General features: G+C 41.7%; 1 protein-coding gene across 1 annotated transcript in view; it reads left to right on the forward strand.

Moving 5' to 3' along the window:
* LOC116384195 (plexin-A1-like) overlaps positions 1 to 9,424 on the forward strand; it is an 85,008-nt gene extending 75,584 nt beyond the window's left edge. Inside the window, exons 23-29 of the mRNA XM_031848663.1 lie at positions 52 to 155; positions 605 to 701; positions 2,446 to 2,636; positions 4,686 to 4,855; positions 5,091 to 5,303; positions 5,394 to 5,544; positions 6,483 to 9,424. Coding sequence (XP_031704523.1) covers positions 52 to 155; positions 605 to 701; positions 2,446 to 2,636; positions 4,686 to 4,855; positions 5,091 to 5,303; positions 5,394 to 5,544; positions 6,483 to 6,578 — 1,022 coding nt within the window. The 3' untranslated portion in view covers positions 6,579 to 9,424. The remainder of the gene's footprint in view (positions 1 to 51; positions 156 to 604; positions 702 to 2,445; positions 2,637 to 4,685; positions 4,856 to 5,090; positions 5,304 to 5,393; positions 5,545 to 6,482) is intronic.
* The last annotated feature ends 8,193 nt before the right edge of the window (positions 9,425 to 17,617 follow it).

Genomic DNA, 17,617 nt, shown 5'->3' on the forward strand with positions numbered 1-17,617 from the left:
GTGTGTGTGTGTGTGTGTGTGTGTGTGTGTGTGTGTGTGTGTGTGTGACAGAATGGCGGCAGGGTAGGATGGCTCGCATCATCCTTCAGGACGAGGATGTCACAACTAAGATAGACAACGACTGGAAGAGACTCAACACCTTGGCTCACTACCAGGTACTCAAGCACAACATAAATCCCATGATACGTCTTTTTTATCGTGTCCCCCTGCTTTGGACGTTGAACATCTGTCTCCATCTTGTTGTTGCAAGGAGGAACTGATGGATCAACAGGGACCCATGATGGAAATACGTCCTGGACTTTGTCGTGCTATATCTGACAATATGCTATACACTCGTTTGAACAATAACTCCTCATTGAATAGGTTGAGCATTATCGTTGCTTTGGAATCCATGCAAGTACAGTAGTTGGTGTTATGGTTGTCATTGTTTTTGGTATATTTCAGCTCATTGAAATGTAACAGTAGTCATATTTATTCACATTGTTTCATTTAATAGAATGCCTCTTACACATAAAGTAGCAGTGACTGTTTGTGTGGTTGGACTGTAGTCTTGCTGCTGGACAATTTAAGCGGTGCTAACTGATGTTGAAAATCCTTGTTTCAGGTGACAGATGGCTCGGTGATTGCCCTGGTGCCTAAACAGAACTCGGCCTACAACATCTCCAACTCCTCCACATTCACCAAGTCCCTCAGCAGATACGGTACGAGTGTGTGTGTGTGTGTGTGTGTGTGTGTGTGTGTGTGTGTGTGTGTGTGTGTGTGTGTGTGTGTGTGTGTGTGTGTGTGTGTACAGGTGCTTGTATGTGTGGAAATGCATTTCTAACTAGATATCAGTTCAAGAACTGGTGGACTACTTGGTGCCCCCTTCCTTTAAACGTTTTAGTTTATAAACAGTTTAACTTGAAACTACTCTTAAATTTAAAATAATGAACAAATCAAATATTTACACAATGAGTGGCATATTAACTTTTCAGCTAAGTAACACACATGACGGCTGTCTGCAGCACAATTTGACATTGAGAAGAGTGACTGGTTTTGTGTCGCTTCTCTCTGCATGCCTTTTTGGTGATGATATAGTGAAGTGTAGGGCGAAAGCACATGAAATCCACCTGTAACGGAATCTAATAAATTACACAAAGAAAAAGTAGCAAAGAAAAATAGCATACTTTGTCACCTGTACTGTATAGCACACTTTATAGCAGGAGGTTGATAAGGCACTCTGCACTGTTTACTGTAATGTAACTCCTGCTGATCCAAGGTGTACTTATGTACACTGATAGATTATTGGCTCCGACAGTGACAAATGGATGTGTGAAGTGCTGGAGCCTGTTGCGTTTTGGGTGACTCCAACACAAGTTTAGCCGGTGCCAGGCCGAGTCCATTTGAGACCATTCTTACAGCTTGAGGTCATGGTTGCTCACAGCAATTGAGGTCCAATGCAGTCGTCACAAATGGATTGTCAGGATGACAAACTAGCAAAGAAATGTACTTGAATGAAAGCAATTGACAGTGTGCGTTTTGGGAAAAGAATATTACCCAGGATTTTTGGAAAATGTACGATGGAGATTCATTTTACGCCAAATATATTAGACACAGTTCAGATGTCATCAGGCACATTGTTAATGCTGGGTGGGAGGTAGCCATCACTTCTTCCATCTCTCTTGTCTGTGTTTGAAATCCTTCTCTGGCGTACAGTAACTGTGCTCCTCAGCTCTGCCGTATGTGTGCGTCACATACACATAAATACTCACGAACACCCCCACCACCCTTACTCTATACTTCCCCGGTTCACATTCTCTCCTGACATTTTGAACCTCTCAATCCATTCCTGCTTTGTTACGGAAGTGACAAGCATTCAAACTGAGAGCGTAATGCTCCGTGTCACAAAATAGGGGATCACTGTCCAACAAAAGGATGGAGGAAGGGAGGGAGGGAAGGAGCAGGAGAGAGTGACAGACAAATTTATTCTGAAACGAAAGAGTGACATGAAAGTAGAAGGAGCTGTCACCTTTCAGAAATGCTTTTAACTTCACACAGAGATGTGGCTCTCTATAGCCCCGTCATTTCTTAGTCATGTGTTTTTATACCTTAATTTAAAGGTAATTGTCCTTGAAGTGGTAATTAAGACCAAATATAACTACAAACTGGCACCAAGCTATGGGCTTCATATGTTAACAGACTATATGTATCTAATAATACCGTTGCCTTCTCAAGCTCAAACCCACAGCAAGCATTGTGCATGGTATTCTTTGTCTCACTGATATTTTATGTAGGTTAGATTCGATTAGAATGTCTTGTGAATGGAAAAAATACACTCTGACCTTCTTCTTCTTTCCCTATTTACCTCATTCTCCCTGGACAATGTTACAAAACACAACTCTATCTGCTCTTCCTCATGTTATTTTTGCCCTCTTCGCTCAACTCTCCTCCTCCACTTCCTTCCAGAGAGTATGCTGAGGACAGCCAGCAGTCCAGACAGCTTGCGCTCCCGAACACCCATGATCACCCCCGACCTCGAGAGCGGCACCAAACTGTGGCACCTGGTTAAGAACCACGACCACTCAGACCAGAGGGAAGGGGACAGAGGGAGCAAGATGGTCTCTGAGATCTACCTGACCAGACTGCTGGCCACCAAGGTATTGAGAAGCTGTATATTTACACACACACACACACACACACACACACACACACATATATATATACATAAAACATTCAAAAAGCCCACTCCAGCACATCCCTGTCATGAACCCCACTTTCAGCAGCAGCATCTATCCCTGACCTTTGTATGACCGCGGTCTCAAAGCTCATTAACATTTTTCATAACCTTTTGCACAAAGACACACATATGCACAGGAATTAGTGATTGTGTCTTAATTAGGAGGTTGACCTTTGTCTATTGAGCTGTTTGGTCGGTGTTACTGGGCCCTCTGTTGGTGGCCTCGGGGCTTTCAGGCTCAAGCCTTTAGCCTGTGATCATTACTCACCAAATGTCCTCCAGGCCATGTCCTCCAGGCCACACTGGAAGCTGCGCTCAGGTTTTCATGCAGCGTTTGTCTTCAGACGATGATCTGAAAGGTTAACTTGGAGTCGGGCTGTTTGTGTTGGTGTCCTGGATAAACCTCCCTGAGAACGTTGTTGTTGAGTTTCCAGTTTAAATGTTTTGTGGAACAGCATTTGCCACATTGAGACTGTTTTATATTCTGGGACTGTTTAACCTGATACACTGATGGCATCTTTACCAGAGCTGTTTCAAGAGCAATTGAGAGAGGTTTGTGAATGTTTCAGCAACTGGACGGTTGGTTAGGTTATTCATGTTTATGGTCCAATGCACGAATGTCCTACAAAGCAAGTTGCACCTGTATGTATCTCACATTTGCCTCACATTAATATCTTACCTAAATGATTAAGAAGGAAATTAAGATGGCATAAAAAAATCATATTAGGATAATCATAACAGGACTAATACGAAATGACACAGATTTAAGAAAGCATACAAAACTATGAACAAAAACTAAGGCAGCAACAGGTGAGGCGTCTGAATTGCGCTTCAGTCAACAGTAAGTTGACAGCTCTTCTTTTGTATTTATTCTGCCACACCTTATACACAGAAAACACATGGACTCCAGCTGTTGTGTCCCAAATATGCTTGCACAACCCTTAAAACACACATGCATTCATTAACAAATAGTTTATGAACACAAACACACAGCAACTGCCTACAGAGTCTACTAATTGTGCCAGGTGTTTGCTCTCATTTGCAAATACTAACTACCTTGGTGATTCAGCTCAACCTGATACTTCCTCTCCCCTGATTTTTCTCTCATTAGCTCTAGATTTCCATTGTTCCAGCTCCAGGTAGGAAAGTGCAAGGTTAGCGGCATCAATGCTGCCTCGATTGGGAAATGATTAACATGCAAGCCAGGGGAAGACAAGGGAGGGGAACTTGGAGCACTGCAGTTTATTCTTATTTATGACAGCCCCCACAGCATTGTGTGTTTAGGAAGCTGATTTGTGGATGTGTGAACAAGTACAAAACCGTGAATTCAACTTCTGGCTGGTTTAAATACGGTTTTGTAAAAGGTGCTTGAAGATGCAAAATAATGCGCTGAATGCTTGTGGGATACATCAAATTGTTTAAAACTTAGGAGGAATTTGTGAGGATTCAGAATCTCCAAAGTTGTGTAATGTTGTAAAACACAAAACATTGCAGAACATCCTCAGGCTGAACTCACAGTGGGCCCCATCTTAAATACTGTACAGAACACTCGGCACCATCACAAACTCTCAACCAAAAAAGTTGGAGTACTAAAAGCAGAGCACCGTCATTCTCAAACACCTGCTACTGACAGCCATCGCCTCCAGACAGACCATCACCAGCAAAGAGGAATATGCAGGCTGAGGCCGTTTAGTGGTGTAATAACTCAACTGCGTTCTGTAGCTTTATATTCCTGTTGGCTGTGTAGATGTACAGAGGGCATATCCTGTCCTCTGTCAAACCTTGATACCCTGATAGGCTCACATGTGCCATTATTGGTGTTTACATTTGGGTACACAGAATGTGGGCTAGTTTGTTTTCTGATGTTTCAGCATGTTTTAGAAAACACAGACGTTATCTTCTCCTGCAAGAGGAATTGAAATGTTTTCTTTGCACACTAACTTAAGTCAGTGTTGGTTCTCCTGCTCAGGGTACACTCCAGAAGTTTGTGGATGACCTGTTCGAGACCATCTTCAGCACAGCGCACCGAGGAAGCGCCCTGCCTCTCGCCATCAAGTACATGTTTGACTTCTTGGACGAGCAGGCAGACAAACACTCCATATCAGACTCTGATGTACGGCACACTTGGAAGAGCAACTGGTGAGTTTGTGTGTGCACACACAGAGAAAGGGGCATCATTTGGTAGCTGGTTTGTGTTTCATTAGTGTTGTGGAGAACCTGCTGTAGCATGAAAACATTTTTGACTGTGAGCCCAGCAGCCTTTGTTCAGCCGGGCTGTATGTGTAACTTCATCCATGGCCGTGGTCTTTGCACCTTAATAGTCCTTCTAACTGTGCAACTCCTTCATCTCTCTCCTTCCACCTCATCCTTCCAGTCTTCCTCTTCGGTTCTGGGTGAACGTGATCAAGAACCCCCAGTTTGTCTTTGACATCCATAAGAACAGCATTACCGACGCCTGCTTGTCTGTGGTGGCTCAGACCTTCATGGACTCCTGTTCAACATCAGAGCATAAGCTAGGGAAGGACTCTCCTTCGAACAAGTTGCTCTACGCTAAAGACATCCCCAACTATAAGAACTGGGTAGAGAGGTACGCTAACTACATTTGTCTAGTTTGAAAGCTGTTTTAAATTTGACTTGTCAATATCTAAACTGTGTGTGGGGACTTTTTTCTCTCCAGGTACTACTCTGACATCTCCAGGATGCCGGCCATCAGTGACCAGGACATGAGTGCCTACCTGGCAGAGCAGTCGCGCCTGCACGCAAACCAGTTCAATAGCATGTCGGCCCTAAACGAGATTTACTCCTACATTGTCAAGTACAAGGATGAGGTGAGATGTCAGCCATTTCTGAGGACACTCCAGAGATATTTTCATTTAACAACAGTTTAACGCTGATTGTCGGCCGTTACATCTCCCCTACATACTTTGGAGAAGCGTTATTTTTGTGTTATGGAGATTTGTTTTTGGCCATCCTGTAGGTTAGTCCAGAAAACAAAAAGCCTGGCTTATTGTAAAAACACTGATTTCTGTTAACCTGAACGGTTAAAAGAGTTAACAGGATCCGTCCAACTGTAGCACCAAAAGCAAGTACATGAAAAGCACACTGACAAGAGAACCAGGCTGTTATCACACTTTTAATGCCAATGCTTCCCAGTTAAAGCAAACTCAAAACTTCCTCTATGTTTACCTGTTGTTTTGTGTAATGTACATCTTCACAACTCTACCTCCTTCAGTACAACAACAGAGTCACGTCATACTCACCACTGTGCTCTCAAAATAATATTGTTTTAATTCACTTCCTGCTGATTTTTCACGTGAAAAGTCTTCTCACCTGCCCGACCTTGGTATGCTGCTATTGTGAAAAATCTACAGGAAGTGTTGAGTTTCATTGTTCTGTTAGAAAAGTAACAGAAAGCAGAACATTTCTGTTAAAAATTGAAATTCAGAGCGGCGTCGTGGTGAGTATGTGTTGACTGTTGTTGGACTGATGGAATTAGTGCTGTGGGAAGGTACGTTATAATAAATTGACTATGTGAGAGCCTGTTGTCGTAGCCTACAGCCAGGTAATTTAAAGGCCTTTATTTGTGCATATGCTGGCCATTATTTGGATACCAGGTTTTCTATTTATGGTATGTATCAATTATAACCAGCCAGGTGGCATGTTGGTGTCCTCTGGCAGCCTTGTGTGGAAAAAATCACGTCATGTCTTGAAAGCAAAAGCAGGCACATTGTGACATTGACTGACCTCCTCCCCTGTCTGTCCTCAGATCTTGTCGGCTTTGGAGCGGGACGAGCAGGCGAGGAGACAGAGACTGAGGAGCAAGCTGGAGCAGGTCATCGACACAATGGCCCTGAGCAGCTGAGGACCATCCGGCACCTCCGTCTCCTCCTTCTCTTCACTCCTCCTCTCCATCTGTCTCTCTCCGTCGCTCCTCTCACCCAGACAACAAACAAAACTCCAACCCCCAACAATACGAACAGACGAACTGCAAAAAGGACCATAGCAGAATATTGCAAAATGGGGGGGGGGGGGGTCGGCTGAGATGGGCGGGCCTGTGTACGCTTACATGTGTATGTGTGTGTTTGTCTGCAGCCCCATGCAGTGTGTGTGGGCTCGTGTCTGTGTGAGGGACTGGGACACCAGACATTTTCACACATGCATACTTGGAGAAACATGTCAACTGACAGCATTTGGTTATTGTGGATGTTGGTGTTTGTTGTTTGCTTGATTTTGATTTCAGGAAGTTTTGTCGTGATGAAGCGATGGTCAGGAAAGAAACAATGGAGGCCTGGAAAGAAACTCCATGTTATGGTATTAACAGAATGGAACAGTCTGTGATGAGCCAATGGAGAAAGGCTCTCTAGGTCATGTGACTCCAACGGGTGTCACCGTTATATTTTTCTTTTCTTTTCTTTTTGTACAGATGTAATCAACTGCCCACTCTCTGATCTCTCGCCACTTGTATTACTGCTGAATTTGCACAATTTACAGAAACGTTACAAAGGAAGATGATATAGATATTATATAGAAATACAGCTACGTTTTTAAAGAAAGATTAGGGAGGAAACATTTTAGTTTTTTCCTTTTCCTTTTTAACCAACAAACAATACAAATACCAACAATAAAACATGATTTGATGTCTGAAGTACAAAAGAAAAAACATTGTAGACGAAAAAAAAAAAGAAACAAAAAAGAAACAAAAAAGTCGTACTGTGCCATGTTTTCTTTGAATGTTGTTTAGTGCAAAGACATTTTGTTAGATGGAATGTGCTACCGTATAATTTTAAATATGAACATGCCTAGTGACTGAAAAGAACTGCTTGAGTAATGACCCTTCATAAGATCCTTATTGGAAACGACGGGAAGTGAGACGACACGGAGTCGTCCGCCTTCTCGAGTTAGGACAGTTCATGGTGATAAAATGAAGTTGCTGTTGTTTCTAATTCAATCAGTGCAATCTTTTGGTTTCAGACAACCAAATATACACTCACAGGACTGTTGCTTTCTTACGGCCACGTTCGTGTCCAGCACCACGGCTGGTTCTGTTGTTGAGGGTCAAGAAGTGATAGTCGAGTGGATCATGTTATAGTAACCGAACAATGAAGTAGATACATTGCACTACCTGAAATATTTCCGATACCACGTAGCCACCATATCCAACACTGAGGATTACACATGACCTGAGTTTGTGTTGTTCATTTTTCCGTAACAGTCCTGTTAGAGAAAAGCCAAAGTCGTGGTGCTCTCGGACGCTGTTTTACGTCTTTAAAGGAGCAAACAGTGAGGTAAGGTAGAGCTTAGCTGAGCCCCTTTCTAGTGAAACAAAGTAGGGAAAAAGTGGTTCCAGCCTAAAGCCAGACTAGACACCCAGATAGAGGGACAAGGAAAATATATAATGTGTTTCTCGACACCTCTAACCTATCTCTTTGAGACTGGGGTTTTAGCTTTTTATCCATGAGGGGGAGGTGTAGAAGGATAAAGAGGTGAGACACCTCTGTTCATTAGCTACACAAGGCTGAGTAATCCTCCCCTTAGCCTGCAGCTCTTGTTTCAGAACTAGCCTACTGCCATGTGTGGCTTAAGCTTTTTTTTTTTTTTTTTTTTTTATTACTGCTCTCTGAAGAGGATTTATTTGTTTCTTTTTTTTTTTAAGTCAGGGCTTTTGACTTTGTGGTGAGAAATGATGTTTTTCCGATAATTTTTTTCTGCTTGCCGAAAAAACCAAACTGGTCTGTATAATGTTTTTGTTGTTTTTAATTTGTAAATTGTATACTTTTTCATGATGAACAAAAGCTGTTTGCCATTTTTTTTTGTGATCAGGTTGTTGTTGTTTTTTTTGTCTTTTTATTTTGTAACATGTAAATTGTACATTTTACGGTACACAGAAGACAAAATCCTCTTCAGTTTGCCTGAAGTTGAAGTACTTGACCGAACTTGAGGTTTATTTTCCTGATCTCGAGGATCGAAATGAAATTGTTGCATCAGATGAGCATCTGTGTCTTTGTGATGGAAATGTGACTTGCTGCTTTAACTCTTGTATCAAACATTTTTTTCTATCAAACATTAGGGCTGTCATTTTATGCTGATCATGAATGCTGTCGCTGTCCATTTTTACGCCAGGTTCCTTAAAAAAAACAAAAAACAATCTACTCTCACATCCAGGAATAGTGAGCACGCCTTCCAAATTAATGTCAACCCACCTTTTTGTTTACACGTCTGAGCTGCATTACGAGCCTAGTTCAACTGGATACCTGTAGGGACTTGATAGTTCACTCTGTACCTGCTAAACTAAATAATCTTGAGGGACCACTCGGCCCGTCTAAGAATAGAAATGTCTCCATTTCAGCTGACCACGTTGGCTTCACACATTAAATAATGTCTGTTAAATCATCTATATTAAAGAAAGTACTGCAACCCCACCACCAAAACATGCTTAGGCCACATGCAAGCATTCAAAGCATTTTTTTTGATTATTCTCCAGCGTACAGCTGAGTTTTTGCTGCATTCGTACATTTTGGTGCTCTTACTGTAGATCACATGGCGAGGAAATACATGACTGTTGAGGCCAGAGCTCACAGCAGTTCTTTGAATGATCAGTATGAGCACAGTGTACCGTCGGGACACATACACTCGCCCCCTGCAAAAGCACACGGACGGAAAACCAAGTGTGGCAACAGTGCCCAGTTGGTTATCTGTCAGGCTTTCTTTTAAAAGACACTCAAACATTCTCAATTCATTCTCAGGTTCATGCTCCAGTTGTGTCGTATTCTGCTTGTAATTTGGTTGAGTGTTGAGGGAGTTGGCTAGTTTATCGTTTGCATGGCTACTGGCCTTTAAGATTGACCTGCTTGGATGCAAGTCTGGATGCATATTTAGAGAAAACTTCCCAGTGTACGACTGTTTAGTGTGATAATTGACTCGTATTAATTGTTGTGGAGGTGGTATACAGCATGTCTGTTGTCAAAAGGGTGTTTGATCTCATCAGGAGGAAGCAAGCATCAGCTGACGAAGAACCTGTCAAAAGAACAACATGCCGACTGCAGTTTGAAAGAGAGTTGCTGGGTTTGATGCGGTCAAATCAGAAGAAATGAACAAACACTGGCTTCAGTGTGAGCAGAGTCAGCACAAAGCCATGTATCTCATGTTTAATTCTCAGCTCTTTATACATGCTTAGTCACACTTTTACCTTTAAAAAAAATCGAATCAAATGCAACTCCTGGCACCATTCTGTTTTTAGTTTGTTTTCCTGTTTTCTTTAAATTCTGGAAAATTCATTAGTTGTCCTTTTTTTCTTCTTGTGTTACATAGAATCCAAGAAAACTCAAAGCAAATGAATTTCAGACGGAGATGGCAAAGGAATTTTAATACGACAGTAACTGATACATTTTCAGACTTTCAGACTTGAAGCGACTGTCACAAGTTTGCAGGTTAACATTCATTATGTAAATATTCTGTTATTTCCTATTTTGCAGATTTACTACTTGTAAATAAACACACATCAAGGAGAGATTAAACATTTTTTGCTAAATAAAATGTGGCTTGAGATTTCTATTTAATGACTTGTGCACTTTTTATAGATGGATGGAGGAGGTAGTAGTTATGCAGGATGGTTAATATGTTCCCATTACAGCCTTTAATATACATGGATATGTTCCACTGTAGCATGGGGTCTATAACTCCACTCCTTAATATGGCCCAGGCTACTGTGAGTCCGACTATGTACCTGCAACTCTCCATCTCGCTCATTTTCATAGATTGTCCAATCACTTGTGTAACCTTGAAGAGATGCTCATCATCAGTGACCAAGGTAAGGGAAGCAATCTAAGTGGTTTTGGGTGTTTTTCATTTATACCTGCTTATGACTCATATTTTTCCAACAACACAAGGAGCAACAATTCTAAAGGGGAAAAAAACATGCTCTTTGAGCCGGTGAGCTCACTATAAATCAGCGACTTGCTCAGTCGCACTAAGGACAATAAGTTCACACAGTTATTCAAATGGTGAATTTTGACATTGACTTGTGTGTCATAACTGCTTTTGAAACTACACCTCTCTTTTGTGGAGCAATTTATACCTTGACGGAGGAGGTTAGGGTTCAAGACTTTGCTAATGGTGTGCAGCAAGTCCTCGCGTGAATTTTTGAAGCTTTTAAGTGTCTTAAAAGAAGTGGTTGCTAACAACGAGACCACAAAACATCATCAGGTCACTAGTCTGGCTTTGCAGCCTTGTTGTGTATACTAAGCTCATGCGACCGTGGTGGATCGTTTAAAGCCGACCATTAGCTATTTTTCTGGCGATTGCATTTAGGCATATAGTTTTTGCCATTTCTTAGACTGCATATTGTTGAGGCAAAGCTCCTGTATGTTTCAACATTTATCATTTGAAAATTGTTTGTAACCCTCAATGTAAGGTACTGAGAAAATTATAATTTTTTTAAATATCAATAACCGTGTAGTATCTGCACTAGATTGAAATGTTTCTATTGATACTCAGCCTCTTAATGGGCTGCTTCATTCAGTATCAAAGAATTAAGGTTCAAAATGTTCACATTCAAGAGCAGCTTTCTGTATCTGCCTGCAGCTTGATGGCTTCCCTCCTCCGTCTCCCTGCCTTTCATAACTTGACCGGCATCATTAATCATTCTTATGGGAATGTACTTGAGTGGCTGGTGGAGGTTTGTTCTCTGGAGGTGTTAATACTAACACTTTTACCCCCTAACCATACATCATGCTCGCACTGCCCTCAGCTTACATGGGCACTTAGACGGAACAGTGGCTCTGGGTGCATAATACGGTGCTTCAGCCGGCTCAGATAGGCCAGGCCCGGGATTTTCATGGCAGGTATTGTTGTTAAACAAGAAGGCAAGGAGCAACAGAGAGAGAGAGAGAGAGACCCAGAAGAAAGCATATTGGAAAGAACCAAAACCACCTTGCTCTTTTTTTTATGGCCTGCCTTAAACCGTCAGCACCCCCCCCCCCCCCCAGCGGATTCAATGAGCCCAGATAGACAGAAAATGTTATCGTTCGCACCATGTGTAACCAGCCGGGCTAATTCAATTAAAATTCCATCCAAGGAGGAACGCTGAAATTGCGTAATGGTCGTGGGAGCACTGAATCTCGTAATGATCCTGTCAAGAGGCAAATGATCTTGCAGCGCGAACATTATGATAAATTCCTTGCAAAGCGCAAGATGCTCGTTTCTTCAACCCCCCCCCCTCCCCTTCCTCCACCTCTCCTTGCATGCAAAATTCTGTTGCCATAGTTAATAAAGCCATGATCTGTATTTGCCCCCTCCCACACACACACACACACACACTCACTCCTTTCCTCTTTAATCTCGTTTAGTTACAATTGAAGAGGGCTCTGTGTTTTATCACACGCTGAACCCAGTGAAATTGGAATTCTATTTTAGCTGAAGAGTCTTTTGGTATCTGTCAATGTGTGTTGCATCAAGTGCATGGCAGAACCGGGGCACCATAAGTGGCAGTGGTATCTATAGGGCCCCTAAATCCGGTGAGCAGTTCAGTTTCTCCTGGTGAGGCGAAGGTGACAGCCGTGAATGGTTGGGGGATGCAACGAGATGGATTACTGTCACCGTTCTTAACTTATGGTGCACAGAAAAAGCCGTGTGTGTGTGTGTGCGAGCGAGCGAGTCTGAAGGAGAGGAGTGGGTGTTAAGTACAGGTGGTGCCAATCTTCAGCCCACCATAGACATATTAGTGAAGATGTAGTCTGTGTTAGCTGTTCAAGCTTCCACCTTGCTATGAATCACGCTGACGACTAACCAGAATGATGAAGTTCTAGCTGCTGTAATCAATATTCTTACATTAACAATGGATGAAAGGACTGTGTGCAATGTAAAATATGTCTTTCACGTCAAAGAATCCACAGAGAATTATCACCCAAATCTGCAGTTCCCCTAAACTTTACACAGCTTTTTAGCATCTGTAGTTTATTGTTTTGGTTTTAAGGCCCCCAACTTTAGGCCTATTGTTACTTTATTTCTGATCGCAGCAGCTTCTTTTGGCAAAATGGCATTGATAAACCCACAGTACACTACCTGCACAGCACCAAACAACAGACATACAAAGTTAGCAATTAGCTGATGAACATAGTGGTGCCTATAGCTGCTAATGAGACAGATATTTCCCTCAGGAGATGGTGGTGGTGACCAAAACAAAGCTAAAAGTGTGAGTGAATATTGGACTTAATTTTGCCTGGTAGGTAGAAACACGGCTCCAATGAAGGCAAATCTATAAATGTGAACATGTTGCTGAAAAATTAACTTTGTAAGGCGATATGTCAGTGTTGTGTATACCAACCATAAATTGCGCTTAAGAAATTCAGACTGCTGAAGTCTCAACAATGCATTTTTGTGCAGAATGAGCACTGTGAATTCTGTAGTCACGCAGGATCACTACAGCAACTGTTAACTCATTCAACATGAGGACACGTGGCATGTAAATGTTGTATCGAGATATACTTGAAAAAAGGTTTTAGTTTCCCTTGCAAGATTTGATCAGATTAGAAGGCAAATATTACACTTGAGTCTTAATTGTTTATTTAAATAAAGCTGCAAGTAATTATTTTATGAATAATTTTCTTGCCTGATTAGTACTTGTCCTCAGGGTTGCTGGTAGAAAAATTAATAAACAACAACTCAGTTGTTTTGTGGAGTATCTGAGGTCACTGTAATTTTGAATATAACCCATTAGTAGACTAGTTGTAATGCAAAGAGGCCGTCGCTGTTAAAACAAAAGGATTTGCATGTACCCAACTGTTATTATACCTTATTCCATTTATGTGTCACATGTTTCATAATGCCTTGAACCCATTAACATTTATTATGACCACCAGTCAGGTTCCATATTGCCTCATTCAAAACCTGCATTCATTCTTAACAAACTTTTCACAGTTCAAATAAACACTCAACGCAACTTCTCCAACCCAGTGAAAGGCAGTTCTGCATCTGAGGTGGAATGAAAGTTCGCCAGTTGATGTTCCTCTGTTCTAAATGGCTTGTTAATTTCTCCACAGGTAGAAAGCATTACAGACGGCATCTCCCTGTCAGGACCAGAGAAAATCCATTCCCCGCTCCATTGACCTGAAGCTTCCTGATGTCCGATTAACACACACGGGTTGACAATCTATATGGAACGTTGCCGAGCTTTTAAAGAGGTTGTCTATAGTATCTTCTGGACCTAAACAGCTGGAGACTACCCAACCGTTCATGCCTGATGGTTTCTGAGGCTGATGGTCTTCTTTCTTATTTGATATATTTCCCTGATTTTCCCCCATGAGCCAAAAATGCTTCAAATCGATGATTCATGGATTGACTTCCAAGTGTCACCTTTGTTCACCTTTGAGCTTCCCTTTCTCCCCGGATGCCTACACACAAACATGAATAGCTCCCAGAGGAGACCCCCTGCTGTGACACGGGAAGAGTTGGTCTGTCTGATTCGCCTGTCTTCTCCGCGAGGTGATGGGTCACATCCCCCAGGATCCGGAAGAGTCTGTCCGATTAGCACATCCACCCCTCACACCTCCACTCATGGATGGATAGATCAGCCGAGTCTGTGTATGCGGGCATCTTTGGGCATCTTTGTGTGTGCAGAAATGCATTTTATTATCAGCTCTGTTTGTGTGCACACATGAATGGTTTTGTGTGCAGTCTGGAGGTCAGATAGGTCATGTTCAGACTTCCCACACAAGACATCGTCAGACAATTTAATCACGCTTCAACCAGCTGATGGCTATGGCTGCAGTCCGCAGTGGCTCCTTCTCTTTCTTTCTCCCTCACACACACACACATGCAAACACACCCACAAACACACAATACGGCCCCACTTTGATCTTCAAATGTGCAATTTTTTTCCCTGTGCCTTGCAGCTTCAGTGAACCGAACTTGAAAGCTGCTGCTTTTCCTCGGAGAGAAGAATGAATCTCTTTAGGTCTATTGTGGCATTAAGCTTTGAGGGGGCACAACAAAGAAGTCAAATAGATATGTACACGTTTTTTTTCAGTTGCTTATTTTTCTCCAATTATTTGAATGGCTCTTGAAAGAGCAGTTCCTTGGACAATAAGTAAAATAATTCCCTCCGTTATTTCTCTGCTCGGTAATTAACTACGATGTGCAGCAGTCAAAAAAGATAAAATTGCATTGCATGTTCTTTAAAGATAACAAAACGGAACAGATGAAATGGGAATATGTTTACATTTTGTTTCTTATTCTTTGGTGTTTGTATGTGATTCAATTTTAAACATTTACTTGAATACATTTTATGATGAATTATTAATGCTGATTAGACGTATCAGACGACGCCAGATGCTTCCTAAACCCTTCAAAGATTTATTCTAAGCTTTGCCCTTTAACCCTCACATTCAGCTTGACTGTTGGCCTTTCATGTGTGATCAACAGAGTAGTTCTGAACATGCAACTTTACCCTCCGTCTCTACACAACCTCCATCCTTCCGTGCATTCACCGCTGTCACTTTGATCTCAGAGGGATGCGGTCTGTCTTAACAGCCCGGCGCTCATGAATTAATTAATGCTTTCTTGGGAGTGTCTCAAATGCAGCAGCTTGTGATCAAGTGCATTGTGGGATTGAGATAAGGCATGGACATTGCCTGGCAATGGAACTGACACAAGGACCCTTAATTAGCTCAATTAATTTACCATGGGGATAAGGTCATGGTGGAGACGTGTGTGTTTGTGTGTGTGTTGACGGCTACTTGGAGATTACGGTTTTAACTGCTGGTACAGTTATTCACCAGGTTGTTGCAGGAAGATAAGAGAAAGGGTTAATTAATATATGTTGGTGAGTACAGTGCTGCTCAGGGAGGCAGTTACTCCGGCTGCTGCAAGTATCTCATGGCATCACTTCGTGCTGTACTCTCAGCAAAGGATATTTCTAATTGACCTTTAGGTTGCATCTTCTTTACAAACCTCAGACTCCACGTGAGTGAACATATTGCTGTGTCCCTCACTCATAAACCACAGTTTGGTGTCTGTGTCCTCTGGTCTGTAGGCGTATGGATTCCTCCTGTGTGTATTAATTATATGAACATTTGGCATTTGCTAGAGCACTAATACCAGTGGCATTAAAGTTCAACACTTGGGGAAATGCACTTATTCCCTTCTTTGCTGACAGTGAGATGAGAAGATAAATATCGCTGTCATGTCTGTTCATTCAGTATTAAGCTAGAGCCAGGAGGCAATTAGCTTTGCCCAGCATAAAGTCCGTAAGCAGTAGAAAAGATAGCGGGATTGTGTCAAAACTTCCCCGTAAAACCACAACTTTCCAATTGTTACAGTTTTGTTTGTGTACTGATTAACCCTCATCCTATCAACTGGGGTACCATCAGACCCAAGAGACATATTTTATGTCATATCTCCCAGGTGCTTTATTCTATCGTTCCAATTTTTCATGACACTGTAAATCAATTTGTTCCTAATAACTTCATATCATTGCTTTTTACATAATATTTCTAAATACCAATGTATTGGAGTCCTGCCAGACCCCACAAATCACAGCATTGCAGCCTTTGCAGTTTTAATAGACAAAGTAGGATAGATACAATGATTGCTGTGGGTTTAAAGAATCACACACTATCAGAGGGGCACATTTTGAAGTAGACAGACACAGATGCAGCAGACACCGATTCCCCCCCATATGATCCGTCTGTTTTCATTTGACACACTAAGCAAATTTACTTTCCTAAAATATTAATAATAATCTTTTTTTTTGCTACACTAGTTGTTTCTTACATTAGTTTGTGGGTGAGATTAATCTACATGAAATTCATAATTTTAGTGTAAGTATGGGGTGTGAAGCCGGTCTATGGTATATGAGGGTATTGTCTTAAAAAAAGAAAACACTCTAAAATAATTCAAGTATGACTCATTTTTGTTTCTGCTCCAACTTAATTAGTTTAGGGTTAATATTGTAAATATTATGTAATATGATGAACAACTTAGCAAAGAGAGGAAGACTTCTTGTACATCCCGGCAACGACACATGAAGCAATTGGTATATGCCAAATTATAACCAACCCCGCCCATTTATACACGTTTTCTTCATTGTTTTTGATTATAAATGTCCTATTGGCTGCACTCAGTGAACGGGGCGGTCTGTTCAACTGGGCTGGGTCTCATCCAGGCTGCTGCTTACTCTACAACCTGCTGCTTGAATTACTGCATGATCTGAAAATTCTGCTGCTTCTGCTCATCTACCAACCAGCCCAGCTACCGAATGTTCAGATCTGCTTTTACGTACTGTAGCGGGGACATTACAGTATGTATTCCCTGGTAGCTGATACATCAGCTTGTGCAGAGACTACATAAAAAATGTCTGCATTCTCTACCAAGGAACAAAAGACATATTTGTACAATTATTGAGAATGATTGCACATGTTGGCCTGGCTGAAGTGCACATAAATTGCGATTGGTTGACAAAAAGTGCTACAAAGAAGTGTGAGAATAATAATAGTGTATTTTTGATATGCAGTCCTGTTCATCTGTATGTCTTCTAGTCCCGTGTAGCATACGCACATCAATCTAAAATCCACTTTCAAAGCAATGCGACTGACTTTACTTTGAATTTTCAAGCAGTAGTTGTTACAATATAAAATATGCAATGAAGGTCAGAAGGCCTTGAATTTAGTAGAGAACATAAAAGTCCAGGTTATAATCTAAGATTTGTTTGTAACACATTATATATGTTAGAAAAGTATTGCTGAAAACGTGTGAATGTATGTAAGAAGCGGATGTTGTTGTGACGTCACCCATTGGTTTGTGGACTGCGGTTTTGAAGCATTTTGGCTGAATTGATTTTGAACAGCTCAGATAGCAACCTGTCATTCATAAGGTCGCCACGCCCCACAGACACAGACAGTATGATAA

This window comes from Anarrhichthys ocellatus, unplaced genomic scaffold (genome assembly GCF_004355925.1).
Source record: "Anarrhichthys ocellatus isolate YVR2014 unplaced genomic scaffold, GSC_Weel_1.0 scaffold1, whole genome shotgun sequence".
NCBI lineage: Eukaryota > Metazoa > Chordata > Actinopteri > Perciformes > Anarhichadidae > Anarrhichthys > Anarrhichthys ocellatus.